This window comes from Gavialis gangeticus, unplaced genomic scaffold (assembly GCF_001723915.1).
Source record: "Gavialis gangeticus isolate Ggan-Ray unplaced genomic scaffold, GavGan_comp1, whole genome shotgun sequence".
Lineage (NCBI taxonomy): Eukaryota > Metazoa > Chordata > Crocodylia > Gavialidae > Gavialis > Gavialis gangeticus.
In genome coordinates, this window is record NW_017729022.1 from 172528611 (window position 1) to 172541969 (window position 13359).

Below are 13359 nucleotides of genomic sequence, written 5' to 3' on the forward strand. Positions count from 1 at the left end.
CAGACCCTTTATTTGAAGCATTCCTTTAATACAAAAAAAAAATCAGGCCTTTCTGCCTGTTACTCTTGACAAAAGAAGTTAAAAGATTTCTTTCCTCTTTCAGTTTACCCTCTTTTCCAGGTTCCTATTCACTTCCTCCCCCCTAGAAAGTAAACTCTTCAGCATAAACAGCCCTATGAGCCATAGAGTAAAGTGAACATCCATAAGAAGAGGGAAGAATAAGTTGTTTCCACTTTCATGTTCTCAAGGTAGAAAAAAAAAAGAAAAAAAAAAAGAAAAAAGAGTTAGAAATGGACTTTAAACAAGACACATACTGTTAAATGGTCCCTCCCCGCTACCCATTTTCCTTTTTTCATTATGTTATTCATTATTCATCACTGGCCAGACAGTAATGTGGCAAGCCTCACCTTCACTCCAAGCACTTTCCCCCTTCATGCCCTGCTCCAAACATTCCCCCAACCCGCCATGCCTCCCCTTGAGAAGCAGAAGTGATTTAGTCTAACTCAGCAATATACCTATTAGTGTGAGACAAGCATGCTTGAGCACAATATTGCCAACACAGATTAGTCCCTGACTCAAAGGTGTGAAAGTTTTAAGTGGTCCATCATTCTTAATATAAATGGAAGTGATATCATGGATGTCTTTTTAAACTATTACAGTATTATTATTTCTATCTGGTTGTTTATGCATACTTAGAAGCCTAAACATAAATAATAATAAAAATAATAGTAATAATAATAATAATCCAAAATTTGGCTTCCACTGTCTTTAACTCACCTCATTATGCCCAAGCATTGCAGCATGTACGGCGCATCACATATTGATCTCAGACCCCTGCAATAGGTAGGTACAATAGGTTGAGTTGAGGACAAAGTGGAAGCCTTCATCTTGAATGTTTTGTGGGGTTATAGACTGTATTTCATTTTTTATTCACCCAATTTACATGCTTGAACATGGGCAATACAAAATTTAGGGGGAAAAAAGTAAAAGAGGAAGTGAGCAGGTATTTACATGCGGGTGATATTTAGACAAGCATGGGCAAAGTAACAGTCTCCTTTAATGTCTGATCAGAACTGAATGTCATCTGAAATGTGTCTGCATGTTTTAGTTAACAATCTCAGAGAAGGGCAAGTCAATTTTATTGCACCCTGCCAACTACATCATTAACATACACTTGGGGACTGGCAGTATTAAAAGCTAATATGCTACCCAATTCACCACTGGCTTAACTCTAAGAATCTATTCTGAAGGAAAGTTCAAAGGCCCCAGTTCCCCTCTTACTGAAAATCCTCATCATCAATTGTTTCTAGAAATCAAGTGAACCACGATGGCATTGTAGCAATCAAAAGTAGCAAGATTACAAGTTATACAAAAGGTTAGAGCTAAAACAATTACTTTGATGTGTTGTTAAATTAATAACCTTACACTAAGTTGTCAGATGGCTGCTGTAACAGAATTCTATGGAGATAACTATTTTCCAGAGAGAGAGTACATATCCTAAAGATCCAAGTTTTCAAAGAGACTTAATTTAAGAGCAAAATTACAGGGAGATAGCAAAGATGTTCTAGCAGTAGCAAGCTACTGTGGCCATTTACATGAAGAAAACTTTCACTAGAGACAGATAACTGAACTGAACTGCTATTTAAGAGTAGTAGTGTCAAATTCACTCCCAATTTTGCAGTGCTACTTTAGCATGCTACAACTTGTGGCTGTCATTCCTTAAGTTATATCTTGCAGACATTTACAAGTTTTGTCTTTCCATTCAAGCAGCTTCTTTTAGATCACTGATGAGCTCTGGTTGGCTGAAGTTCAAACACCACCGTTACTTAGTCCATTAAAAATTCCATCCCTGCCCTCCCTCCACAACAAAAACCCATAAATTTGTGCACATTGAAATAAAATGGAAGTTGGAGCCAGACAACCCTTACAAATTTCAGAGTTTTAAAACATTTGCATGTGCCCAGCCTTATTTAGTTTGCTTGACACATTTGCAGCTAGAACTAGAGTAAAAACGCATTGTTTTCCCCATTTAACCTCAACGTTAAAAAACCCCCAACATTCATTATAAGCTAAATCAGGAACATAGCTTTGAAGGGTAAACTTTAAATTCCCTTGCACGCAAAAGATTAAGACAGAGTAGGTATGTAAAATAGTAGCAACTGTTCTTAAAGTGACAAAGTATCACTTAAACTCATTGCCAGACATTAGAAATAGGAAATTCTTGCCTTAACCTAGAGGGGTGTATTATTTTCATAAGCACCCCTTCTTACTAAAAGTTTTCAATATTACCCATAATGGAAATGAGAGTTAGTGAGCTAGCTATCAAGAGACACTGATACATATTCTCCAGTTTCTTTGTACAATCATTAACAGGGACTGGCTTTTCCTACGCAACTTCAGCATGTTCCATTTCAAAACAGGACTAAGACACCTATAGTTCAAAAGGAACAAGTATTGCTCATGTGGACAGCATCACTTTAAAAAGTAAATATTGCTACCCAGATTGAAAAAGTGGAAAGATTCTCTTACCTGCTACAAACGTGGTCTATAAGCAATGAAACAGAATCTAGATTATTATCTAGTTTGGTATTGTGATATAGGCACCGGTCCCGTTGTAGCTCCACAGCTTGACGTAATAGATTCTGTAAACGCCTTGGAGGAAGCATCACTGATGGTGGTAGGTATGCTTTAAAATAAATAAAACACTATTATAAAATATCTGCGTATAGACATGCATTTTATACTTTTGAGTGCTTTGGGAAAAGCTCTTTGTAAAAATTTCTGATTCTTGGTAGATTAAAAAAAATAAATAAATCCATCCTAGTGCTGAAATCTTTTAGTTTACACCTGTACAATGGAGGATTTACGTCAACATATATACATGGAATTCTTAATTGTAAGTGATCATTATACACCAATGTTAAACTAAAAAAAATCTCAGTTGCAAAAGTTCACTCAGCTGTACTGTGTTTTGGTTTTTTTTGGTATTCCCTACTAACAGAAGACATTTTAACAGTACCGTAGGACTACTAATCAAAAAGTTGAGTGCGTCATGTAATATGACAGGCCCATGGAAATTGAGAGGTAACCCAAATCCCAAGACAGAAAAATCCCTGAGCTAGTATCAAGGACAGTGTAAGACACTTAAGTTGGTAACACAGAAACAGTAAATTAACACCCAAAGCAGACAATGAAAGCAATTTATACCCTTTCCATATACTGCAGAGATATGGAACTGGGAAAAACTAAAGCTGCCATTACAAACAAACAACAAAAATCTTAGTAAAGTTGACCAATGGCATACTAGAATTACTAGCAAGTGTAGCTCCCTTAGAAATTAACCCTGTTAAGTTGGTGTACTTGATTTAGAAAGATCTGTACAAACAGAGAATACTAAAAGGTATCTTACTCTGGAGCTTGTCCAGAAGTTTAGATCTGGAAGCTGTTCCCTTCCCTTCCCATTCTGCTTTTGCACGTAGGTCTTCTGCATGACTACACATCAAGTACCTGTTAAAACATAAAAAGATGAACACAAATTATGATCTAAACCTTTCAGAATTAGTTATCACTTATAACATGGTGCATATGGCAATGTTCTTGCTTACAAGGATTTTTTCTGGAAAGAGCGTGGGAAGAGGGAGGGTTCTCTCAGCAGACAGCTTGTGAATCAAAGCTTTCCCCCCTTATCTGCTTACTAGAGCCAGTGTGTGCTCATCTTCAGAACACAGCAAACACCACTCACCCAAACTACAACCAAGTAAAAGCTTGGCCAAATGAAGGAGTCAAAGGATCAACTGCAGCAAATAAATAGGGATAAGAACCGAGGCCTTCTCTAAACTGCCCTACTCTCCACCCCCAGAAGATTAACCCAAAGGCTTCAATATGAAAATCATAATTCAATCATTTAGAAGTTTACAGCGATTTGAAATATTTGGAATAAGCACCAAGAATACCTAACATGGCAACAAGTACTATTTAAATAGATCCAAATGAGTTTGAGAGGTATTTGCAGCTGCATCACAATGATGTTTTAAAACAGTATTTTCCACTAATAGTTTTGTTAGCTATTACTACTCTATGAACACTAGAAGTTGGTCCCTGGGGTAAATGAAGAGACAACAAATGAATACATTTTATTGTTGGACTTTGAGGGATGGCTAAGAACCATTTGCTCCAAAAAAGTAATAATAATAAAAAAAATCCCTTTAATCATGTTCCTTACTAAAAGGCTATGAGAGAGGCCAGATACCATAAAAAGTAATAAAGAAAGTGAAAGATTTTGGTGGAAATGGCCTTTGGAGTAGATAAAAACAGAGACCACTGTGTACATGCCTGACTTTTCTCCACAGAGGAAGTCTGGGGACTTAGTTACTCCTGTAGAAAAAGAGGGGTTGAATACACCCTTAAAAAAAAAAAAAAGAGGAAATTTGGAGGCATACCAGCTTGGGTTCCTTAGTCTATAAAAATAGTTGTGAATGCTTGGCTTAGATAAAAGAAATGCACTTCAGGATACAACAGAAATACACACATAATCCATTTCTTCCCCTGATCATTTCAACCTGTTACCTACACCAGAGTTTGGAAACCCATGGCTTGTAGGCCAGATCCATCCTGCAGAACCATTTGATCCAGGCTACAGATGTGGACTTGTGACACGTACTCTCCCCATGCCACTGCAGGGCCCAGCACTGGTGGTGGGCAGGTCCTGGTGCCTGCTGACCAGCCTCTGACTTGGGGCAGATCATTCTGACCTGCAGCAAAAAAGGCTGCCTAACCTCTGATCTATGCTGTTGGCTTCTGGGCTAAAGCAGATTGTGACATGTTAGCATGAATGAATGAAAAGAGGCAAAAAAAAATACTATGGAGTTTTTCCATTGATTTCGAAAGAGAATGGGACTGGCCCAAAGGGAAAATAAATTATTTCACTTTGACACAGCTACAATAAGTGCACTTGGAAAATTACTAAAACAAAACATGTAAAAATACTGACCAGATTGTTTTGTCCTAGTTATAACATCCCTCAAGAAACTCCATACAACTAACTGTCCAAGTCTGAACAACACCCTTACCCACTGAGGACATGAATGCGCTCGGTATTATATTTCAGTGGAGTCAGTTCACATCGTAGAACTTGAAGAGCCTCCAGGACCTTGCCATCCTCCAGGTATTCCAGGTACTTCTGCTGCAGCAGCAAAAACTTCATCCTCTGACATGACAGAAAGCAGCAGTCAGAGGAAAAAGGTTGACTGAAGTTTCAGAAAACGTTTGCGCCTAAACAGAACAGTAGAGACCATTCTACTATGCCCTTCAGATACATAACTATACGTAATGTTTCACTACTTTAAAATGGAGATTGTTTTGGCTGGTCTTCCCATAAAACTGTGGTAGTTATATTAGAAGCTATCTACAAGTTCCTCTTTCCCATTTGGTGGAGCTTCAAGTACCTTCTACATCACTCCTCAACCTATTACCCCCTTTAGTCATCACCCCATAGATGATGTTTAGATGGGACTTCCACAGTTCCATGTTCACTTCAGAAAAACCTATACCCTCTCCACATATGGTGGGTAATAAAGAAAATTAGCCAACAGGTCAAGTCAACATGTAGTTGTACAGTTTGTATGGGAACTCACTAAGGAATTACCAAAATGGCTGTGTAAGATGCCATAGCAACAGATTACATTTTGGAACTTGGAAAAAACAAGACAGCAGACAAGTAAAACTACTTGAACTTTTATATTAAACCCTGCCACTTTCTTCCCAAAGATCACAGAAAGATATTGCTTCCTACAGAGTTCACCTGACGCATGTTCAAATCACTCTATTAAAGTTCTATTGTGAACTTCACATACTTCTTCACAGCCAGCTTTTCATCAATAGCCAATTCTACCTTTATTAAAAAGCAGACATTCAATGTGGCATTAAAAACCTGCAACCCTGGAAATTTTTAAGTATGCTCATCTTTAAAATGAACGTAAAACTTTGGTTGCTTCCAGATAAAGAGTTACTAGGAGTTTGATTTTTTATTAATTTAATTTGCATGACTTCATTAATTTCAGGGCCTATTGCCATGAGAAAAATATCCCCAGCCTGCAACTAATTGGTTACGGCAAAAATCTGTTTTTAAGAAAGAGTACAATTTGCTAGTTTATTTCTAGGAGTGACAGAAAGAATAATGCTGCACATAACTAAACTTAAGCATGATTCATTATCTTACCCCCTTCCAAGGCCCCATGAGGTGAGCAGATCCCAAAGATTGTCAGATCCAAAAATGTAAATATTTGGTCAAATATTTACTCATTACTACAATGCTAGCTCATTACTAATACCTTGTAGAGTTCTAAACTAGGTATTACCATCTTTGAGTCACAGTATCAGAGAAGCATACAAAATATTTATGATGTTAACACCTTATATATTTATTTACACTTATCAGGGTTTACTGCATACTGCTATTTTACTTCAACTAGTGCACCCATATCGCTCGATTTGGACAAATTCATGTTTGTTTATTGTTCAGTAACTCGGTGCTAGTTTTAACTTCTACTGGAATGCAGAAACAAGAACTTAATTGAAAAAGAACTGATACGCACTTCTAGTAATTTAGAAAAAATAAGCTTATGCTATTTGATAACATCAGCTTTACATTTTAAAACAATTAAACAAGCCATATTTTAAAAAGTGACCTCTTTCAAGTTCTCATCTTTTTTTCACACTGTGGACAAAGATGGTATATACCAAGTCATTGTATAAAATTCCTTCCTATATTTTGATTTGATTAAAGTGAGACAGAACTCTTTCAGAGTTCAACTGACAAGATCCCAGATCACATTTTTCCTGAATTATTTTAATACTTTCTTTCCTTCAGGAGAAAAGTACTGCAGAATGGCACTGAAGATTCCAATTCTCACTTGTATTTTATACAGAATTTTTTTTATTATACTGTTACCGTATCTTACACTGCATGGTAACTTCTACATCCATCTCTCCTCCTTGCTTCTTTTATGAAGTTATGGTTCTACAAATACCACTCTCAGTGAAGAGAAAGGCCAAAAGAGCAACTTTCTGCAGTGCCAGTATCAGCTATATGTAGCTGATGTCTCCATAACTCTGCCTACACCAGTAGAACTGACCATTCAACCCAGATATTTTGCATAGCAATCAAGTGACTGTGCTGTTGCCAAACCAGCTAGAGAGTGCATGCTTCTCTTCTGAAAGTCATTAACTTCATAGGTAGCCTGGGCAAATCCTTTTCCATACCATTCAAATGATGCAACATGAGATTTCATACATTACAGACACTGTTCAAATACTCCATGATAAAAACATCTGATTAATAAGCATAATGGCAAGTTGGAAAGGAGATTCTGAATAGAATTGTAAGTAATATCCATTTTAAAACCTAGATAACATTTTACCTACATTTAAGTTGCTGCTTTTCTGTTGCTAGCTTAGAAGTGTATTTTTGATCGTAACACAGGTACTTTGCCTGAAAACTCATATAACATCTCCCCCAAGTATAGTTGGTCCAACAAAAAAGATTAACACAACAAAACCCTTGTTTCTCACACTTTTGTTTAGAGAACCCTAGAGCCAATATACTACAGGATAAATTTAAGAATGTTCAAATAAGGAGAAATTAAGGGTGGACAACCTCAGAGATCACCAAAACTGTTCCCACTACAATGTTTAAAAAAAGTTTTTAACTTATAGTAGAAAAAAAATTCAGCCCTCCCCATGCTTCTATCAACTTTTCTGGAACCACTACTAGTCTGATAAGAGACTCTCTTTATGGCAGACTAAATTCTGTGTCTCCCACTCATATCCTCCCCCACTATTAGCATTTATATTTGTAAGTCTGCTAGTTACTTCTACTGTCAGATGCGATCTTCCCCAACTAGACAGGAGGGACCTCAAAAGGTGTAAGACCCACTCAGTTCCATGCTCAGACCTATTCTGGAATCTGGAACAAAACCTGCTGGAAAAAATCTCCGTTCAGATTACTTCTCTGAAGATGACACTGTCAATACTATTTATTCTCTTCTTATTGAATAGAACACCAACAGTACTAAAAACTCATAAGGTAGAAGTGCTCATATATTCAGCTCACACATCTCCCTTCTAGACATTTTCTTTAATTATTATTTCAAGATTTTTTTTTAATCTAAGAGACTTCATAATCCTTATCAATTGCTCTTGTTATAGAAGACAAGAGCTTTGAGACAGTAACTATAAACCAAATTCTTGCAGTGCAGCTTGAGATATAGTTGCCACTTCATTGCTGAATGATCATAATAAATCCAGCAAAAACTATGTCTGTTCCATGTTCCAACAGTAAGGAGTCCTCAGTGTATCAGCTGGGAAGGTGGGGGAGGGTGGAGGGAATACTGACAGGGCATGAGTTCCCAAACTCCGGCTAAAAACTTCTGTTCAATTAAATACTACCCCATGCTGCCATACAATACTAAAATTTAAAATAAAGTGTAATCCTGCTGTTTCTAGAAATTTTACAATTTAAATAACCTTAAAGTTGAGTTAAAAATCCAGCGTTAGCATAATGCGACTCCGCATGAATAGCAGCTTGGCTTTATTTGAACAGATTGGACTTTTTTCTTTAGTTGTATGCTCGTGCTTTATTCTCTCCCCAGTACACTTTAATACTTTAAGAAAATGTGTTTTTAGTATTTGTTTAAGTCTTAGTTGTCAATGAAAAACCATATAACATTGAGACTTTATAGTCTTGTACTTAATGTCCACAAAGACTGAAAAAGCAAAGTCCAGGGCCTCATCAATATCCTTACTCTGAAAACATGAATGCAAGACAAAATTGATAAGCACATTAGAATATTCTAATTTTACGTTTCCTTTTTCATGTTTAAGTGACTTAAGCACATGCTTGGATCTGTATTTAGAATAAACCCTATCTTTCAATATATTGAATTTCCTCAAGCCAAGAACATTTGAAGCAATCTGATCAGGGTTTACAGCATGAAGTCAGTAGGATGCATGTGCTTAAGTCACTTAAAAACATGAAACATTGAAACTTAAATATTATAGATATACTGAATTAACTTTTCATGTACTGAAACAGTAAATAATTTCTCATCATGACACACTGATGTGGCTTTGTTCTGAAGTGTCAAGCCTGTCACCAAAGCATGTTGAAGACATAATTCTAGTGCCTAATATCGCAAACCCTTAGGCACATAGGTATTCCCACTCACTTCAATGGGATTGCTCATGCAAGGATGTTATGTATCTGCTTAAAATAATTTGCAGGATCAGGACCTGAATTTCCAAAGTTTTGTTTTTCACCTATGACAGTCTCATAAAATTCAGATAAGGCACTCTATTGTAAGCGCTGGTCTTTGTTTAATGAGGCTATCGATAATTTATCAAGTCTTAATCTAAGCTTGCAACAACACATTTTTCAAGTTAGTTTAAGAAAGCCTCAAACCAATTTAGATATGTGGCCTAATAAAGTTGATTTGTCAGCAATTTACTTCACTCCATATGTCAGCAGCATCTATATCACATTAGGCACAAGCAGCATGTAATTAATATCGTAATGGACAAACAACATGTGCATAGTTTACTTCACCATTAGACAGGCTAAAAAACAAGCACAGGACATACCGATCCCATCCTGGGATAAGACCGCCCAACCTGTTATAGAATTACCCCAAAAGAATCAGGAATAAGATGAGTACACTAGTACAGGTGTCTTTCGTCCTGTATATTCCAGCAAACATTTACTCAATGTCAAATATAGACTAGTACCTACTAGTAATGAGACTACACAACAGCAGCTTACTGCAAGCAGCTACACTGGGACAGCTGATTATCTGTTCACTCTGGATCCCAACATGATTTATATCAGTGTAAAAAAAATTAAAAATGTAAGTTATACCCACATAGCTAGCATGAGTTTTATTATGCGTCAGAGTGCCCAAAGCCTAGTGCAGACAAGTGAAATTCTGCTTTGAAATCATAAATGTAGATACTGATATACTAGGGAGGGGCTACAAACAATTTTTTTTTGTGCAATGCCACTAAACCATGTACGAGTTAGGGCTCTCTGCTGAAGTCTTCCTATGGCTCTTCTCAGACGGACACATCATCTGAACTACATTAGAGGATGAGGAGACATAACTGATCATCTAATTCATCAGCACAAATGCCACTCAGTGGTGTTTAAAAATATTACAGACATATGAGTGGAAGGAGAAAGCTCCAGGCATAAACCTAGACCTAATCATAGTGTGGCAGCTGCACACAAACAAACAAACAGTTTATTTTCAAGCAGAAGTGAGCAGCCTGTACAATGAAAGGCATTTGAAAGTATAAGAAAACTGCCTTTGGCTTGTCCAGGGTCTGCCAGTTCAGGTTGGGTCTATATTAGTTCTAGAGATCAGGTCATGTGTCAACATCTACACCTGTTTAATTGAGACAGGTTGACTTTCCATGGGTAAAGCAGTTCCTATGGCCATGGACATATGAAGAGAGCATCCTCGTTTTAGTTTTCAGTTCCGGCCAAAATCCAACAACCCTTTAGTTCATTTGTGGCTTTGGACTCTGATCAGCACCTTCAGCAGCAGATCTCAGAATACTTGCAACATTACTCCTGTTTGCACAGGTTGGGAAATTATAGCGTGCTATAAAATTCCGTGCATGCATACACACAAACTTAGATTTTGCTTTTAAACTGCTCACGTGAAAGCAGCCTGATATGCAGATTGTTTGACAAAAAAATATTTTTTTTAAATCATATTAAAAATAATTCTTTACTTGTAAAGCTCACATAGGTTACACTGAAAGTAACTACTTCTCCACCCAGGCATTCAGTCTTTGCAGATATTTTTGATTAGATAAGCTGCCAGGCTAGGAGTCAAGAAGCCCAAAACAAATGTTTGGTATATAAAAGTTGAATTTCTTTCCTTAAGCAGTGTTTTTTGGTTTTTTGGTTGTTTTTTTTTTTAAAGTATACCTCACTACAACCCAAATAAAATATATAACACATTTATATAGACCTGTAATAAAATTGAGGTTATGATTTAAAACAAATTGGAATAGCGTGGTACCTTCCAGGATAACAATGTTTAAACCGCGAAGATAAAAGAGGTAAACTATTTCCCTAATGAGGAGGAAAAAATAAGTGCAGCGCAGGCACCAACAAGATGACTACCAAAAAAAAAAAATCTGAATGGATTTCAAGAAGTTGGTCTCTTAAGGTCAGGAATGGGAGAAAGATGCCTCCCCTGCCCTTAAGCAGCAAGTCAAACGTAACTTTGGATATGTCCACAAAATAGAGCTCAACACTATGCCTAACTTGGCACAGGTATGGCAGCAGAGCCCTATAGTGATGATGCAGCAGGCACTGAAGAAGTTCTGTCTGTAGCTTCACCATTTTCCCAAACATAAATTAAGCCAATAAAAGTTTGGTTGTGTTAATGTAACTACATTCAAATGAAGGGCTTTGTCATACAGCTACATCAGCCTGAGGGTGTGATTTTCCCATGTCTCCAATACAGCTATTCTAGAAAAAGACTTTGTAGTATAGACCTGGAGGTGTTTGACAGTGCAAAGACCAGCCAGGTATTTCATCCTTTTTTATGCCCTTTTGATTTTCTTGTCAGAGGTCAGACAAAAGATTTATCCATTCTCCTATTTTTCAGTGTCTACTTATTTCTCTAAATTAAAGATTAAGTTTTGCAATAGCCATCCAAACTAATTCTGACATTTACTTTTACATTAGCACAGTAAATAAAACCCCCATACAAAACATGTTGAAAGAACATTTCTTTATGGGTTTATGAACAGCTGCTTAAAACTTCAAAATTTTAAATCCTAATCAACTCCAGAAACTTAAATAATACAGTGAAGAAAGTCCACAAGTTCCTTAATTTTCATAATGCTGTACATTTAAGAGGTCTATTTTAAAAACTCAACAGTTGCTTTTTTAAGATAGTTGTTCATTTCAGCTAGGTCTAATCAGTCTCAAACTGCAGGAAGACCATTTTAGACTGGATATAAGGAAGAACTTCTTTACCATCCGAGTCTCCAGGATCTGGAGCAGACTCCCCCCAGATGTGGTGCAAACACCTACTCTGGACACATTTCACATGCGTTTGGATGATTATCTTGCTGGGGTGATCTGACCCCAGCTGACTTCCTGCCCTTTGGGCAGGGGGCTGAACCCAATGATCTCTAATAATTTCATAACCCTAATGTCTATGAAATCTATGAACAAAAAAAAGGTCACAATGCAATTAGGCTCTCTTATCTAAACTAGATGCATAGAATAAAACCACCCACCTTTCACTAGTTTTTACTCAAGCAATCAAACAATTTCCTTGTTCCAAGGCTAGGATTTACAACACTTTTGCCTTCAAAAGAAATTTCCTAATTAAGTCACCTCCTTTCCCTCCTTCAAGCAGTTAAAGTAGTAACAAGTAACATGCCAATCTATAAAGACTTATTGTTTTGGTCAATTTTTTTATAGAATTAAGATTGAAAGCAACATTTTGAAAGCTACTGAGAAATTAACAACATCCTCAAAAAATTAAGAACAGTAAGGTTTGCTTCAATAAAGGCCTACACTTGTGAATATGTACATAATACTCCAAACTATTCAGTTTAGATAGTAGCTTTTCCTGAAGTCTTAATCTTGCCAATCATACAGTAGATACAAACACTATTAGTGTCACACTATAGATTTTGGAAGGGTTTAAACTTTGGCACAATTAAAACAACAAAAATATAAACTTATTTTAGGCATTTATTGATGTTCTGTTACAACATCTGCTTTTTCCCTACTCTACTTCCTGTTCTCTCTCTTCCCCTCCCCCACTAGACAGGAAGCAGTCCCTTGACAACAAATGAATCAGCTGTAAGTAAGAGCTAAGCAGCCATCAGCTGGTTCCTCATCGTTTACAAGCACAGGTATTAAAAAAACCAACTCCCCCCACAAAGAACGAAAAAGAGAAATGGCAGCCCATGGTTTTCATCTCTCCCCCAATTTACTGTAAAATAGCAAAAATAACTAGTCATTTCAGTAAGCATTTAAGGTGATAAAAATGGGATGTCTGAAGGAATACAGGTTAAAGCAAAGCAGCTACTCTGATCCAACATCATACAGAGTATACGCAGAAATATTTTGTACATCAGCACACAGCTTTCACAAAGTTATTGAAATAACAAATAATGAAACACATTGTAACACTGTCAAATCAGAGGGCCTGTCATCCTACATTACCAAGCTGTCTGCTTTAAGTTAACAAAAAAAGCTAGCCAAAAGGACAAAGCGCTAAATAAAAACTGAAACAGCGATACATTTGTCCATTAGAAGCCACCTGGAAA

At 36.8% G+C, this 13359-nt stretch overlaps 1 protein-coding gene across 1 annotated transcript in view; it reads right to left on the minus strand.

Annotated features, from left to right (window-relative positions):
- The window catches only part of WDR26 (WD repeat domain 26), a gene marked incomplete at its 5' end in the record, with an annotated part of 52375 nt that overhangs the window by 31426 nt on the left and 7590 nt on the right, over positions 1-13359 (minus strand). The window contains 4 exons of the mRNA XM_019515910.1: positions 778-834; positions 2530-2686; positions 3410-3507; positions 5070-5206. Coding sequence (XP_019371455.1) covers positions 778-834; positions 2530-2686; positions 3410-3507; positions 5070-5206 — 449 coding nt within the window. The remainder of the gene's footprint in view (positions 1-777; positions 835-2529; positions 2687-3409; positions 3508-5069; positions 5207-13359) is intronic.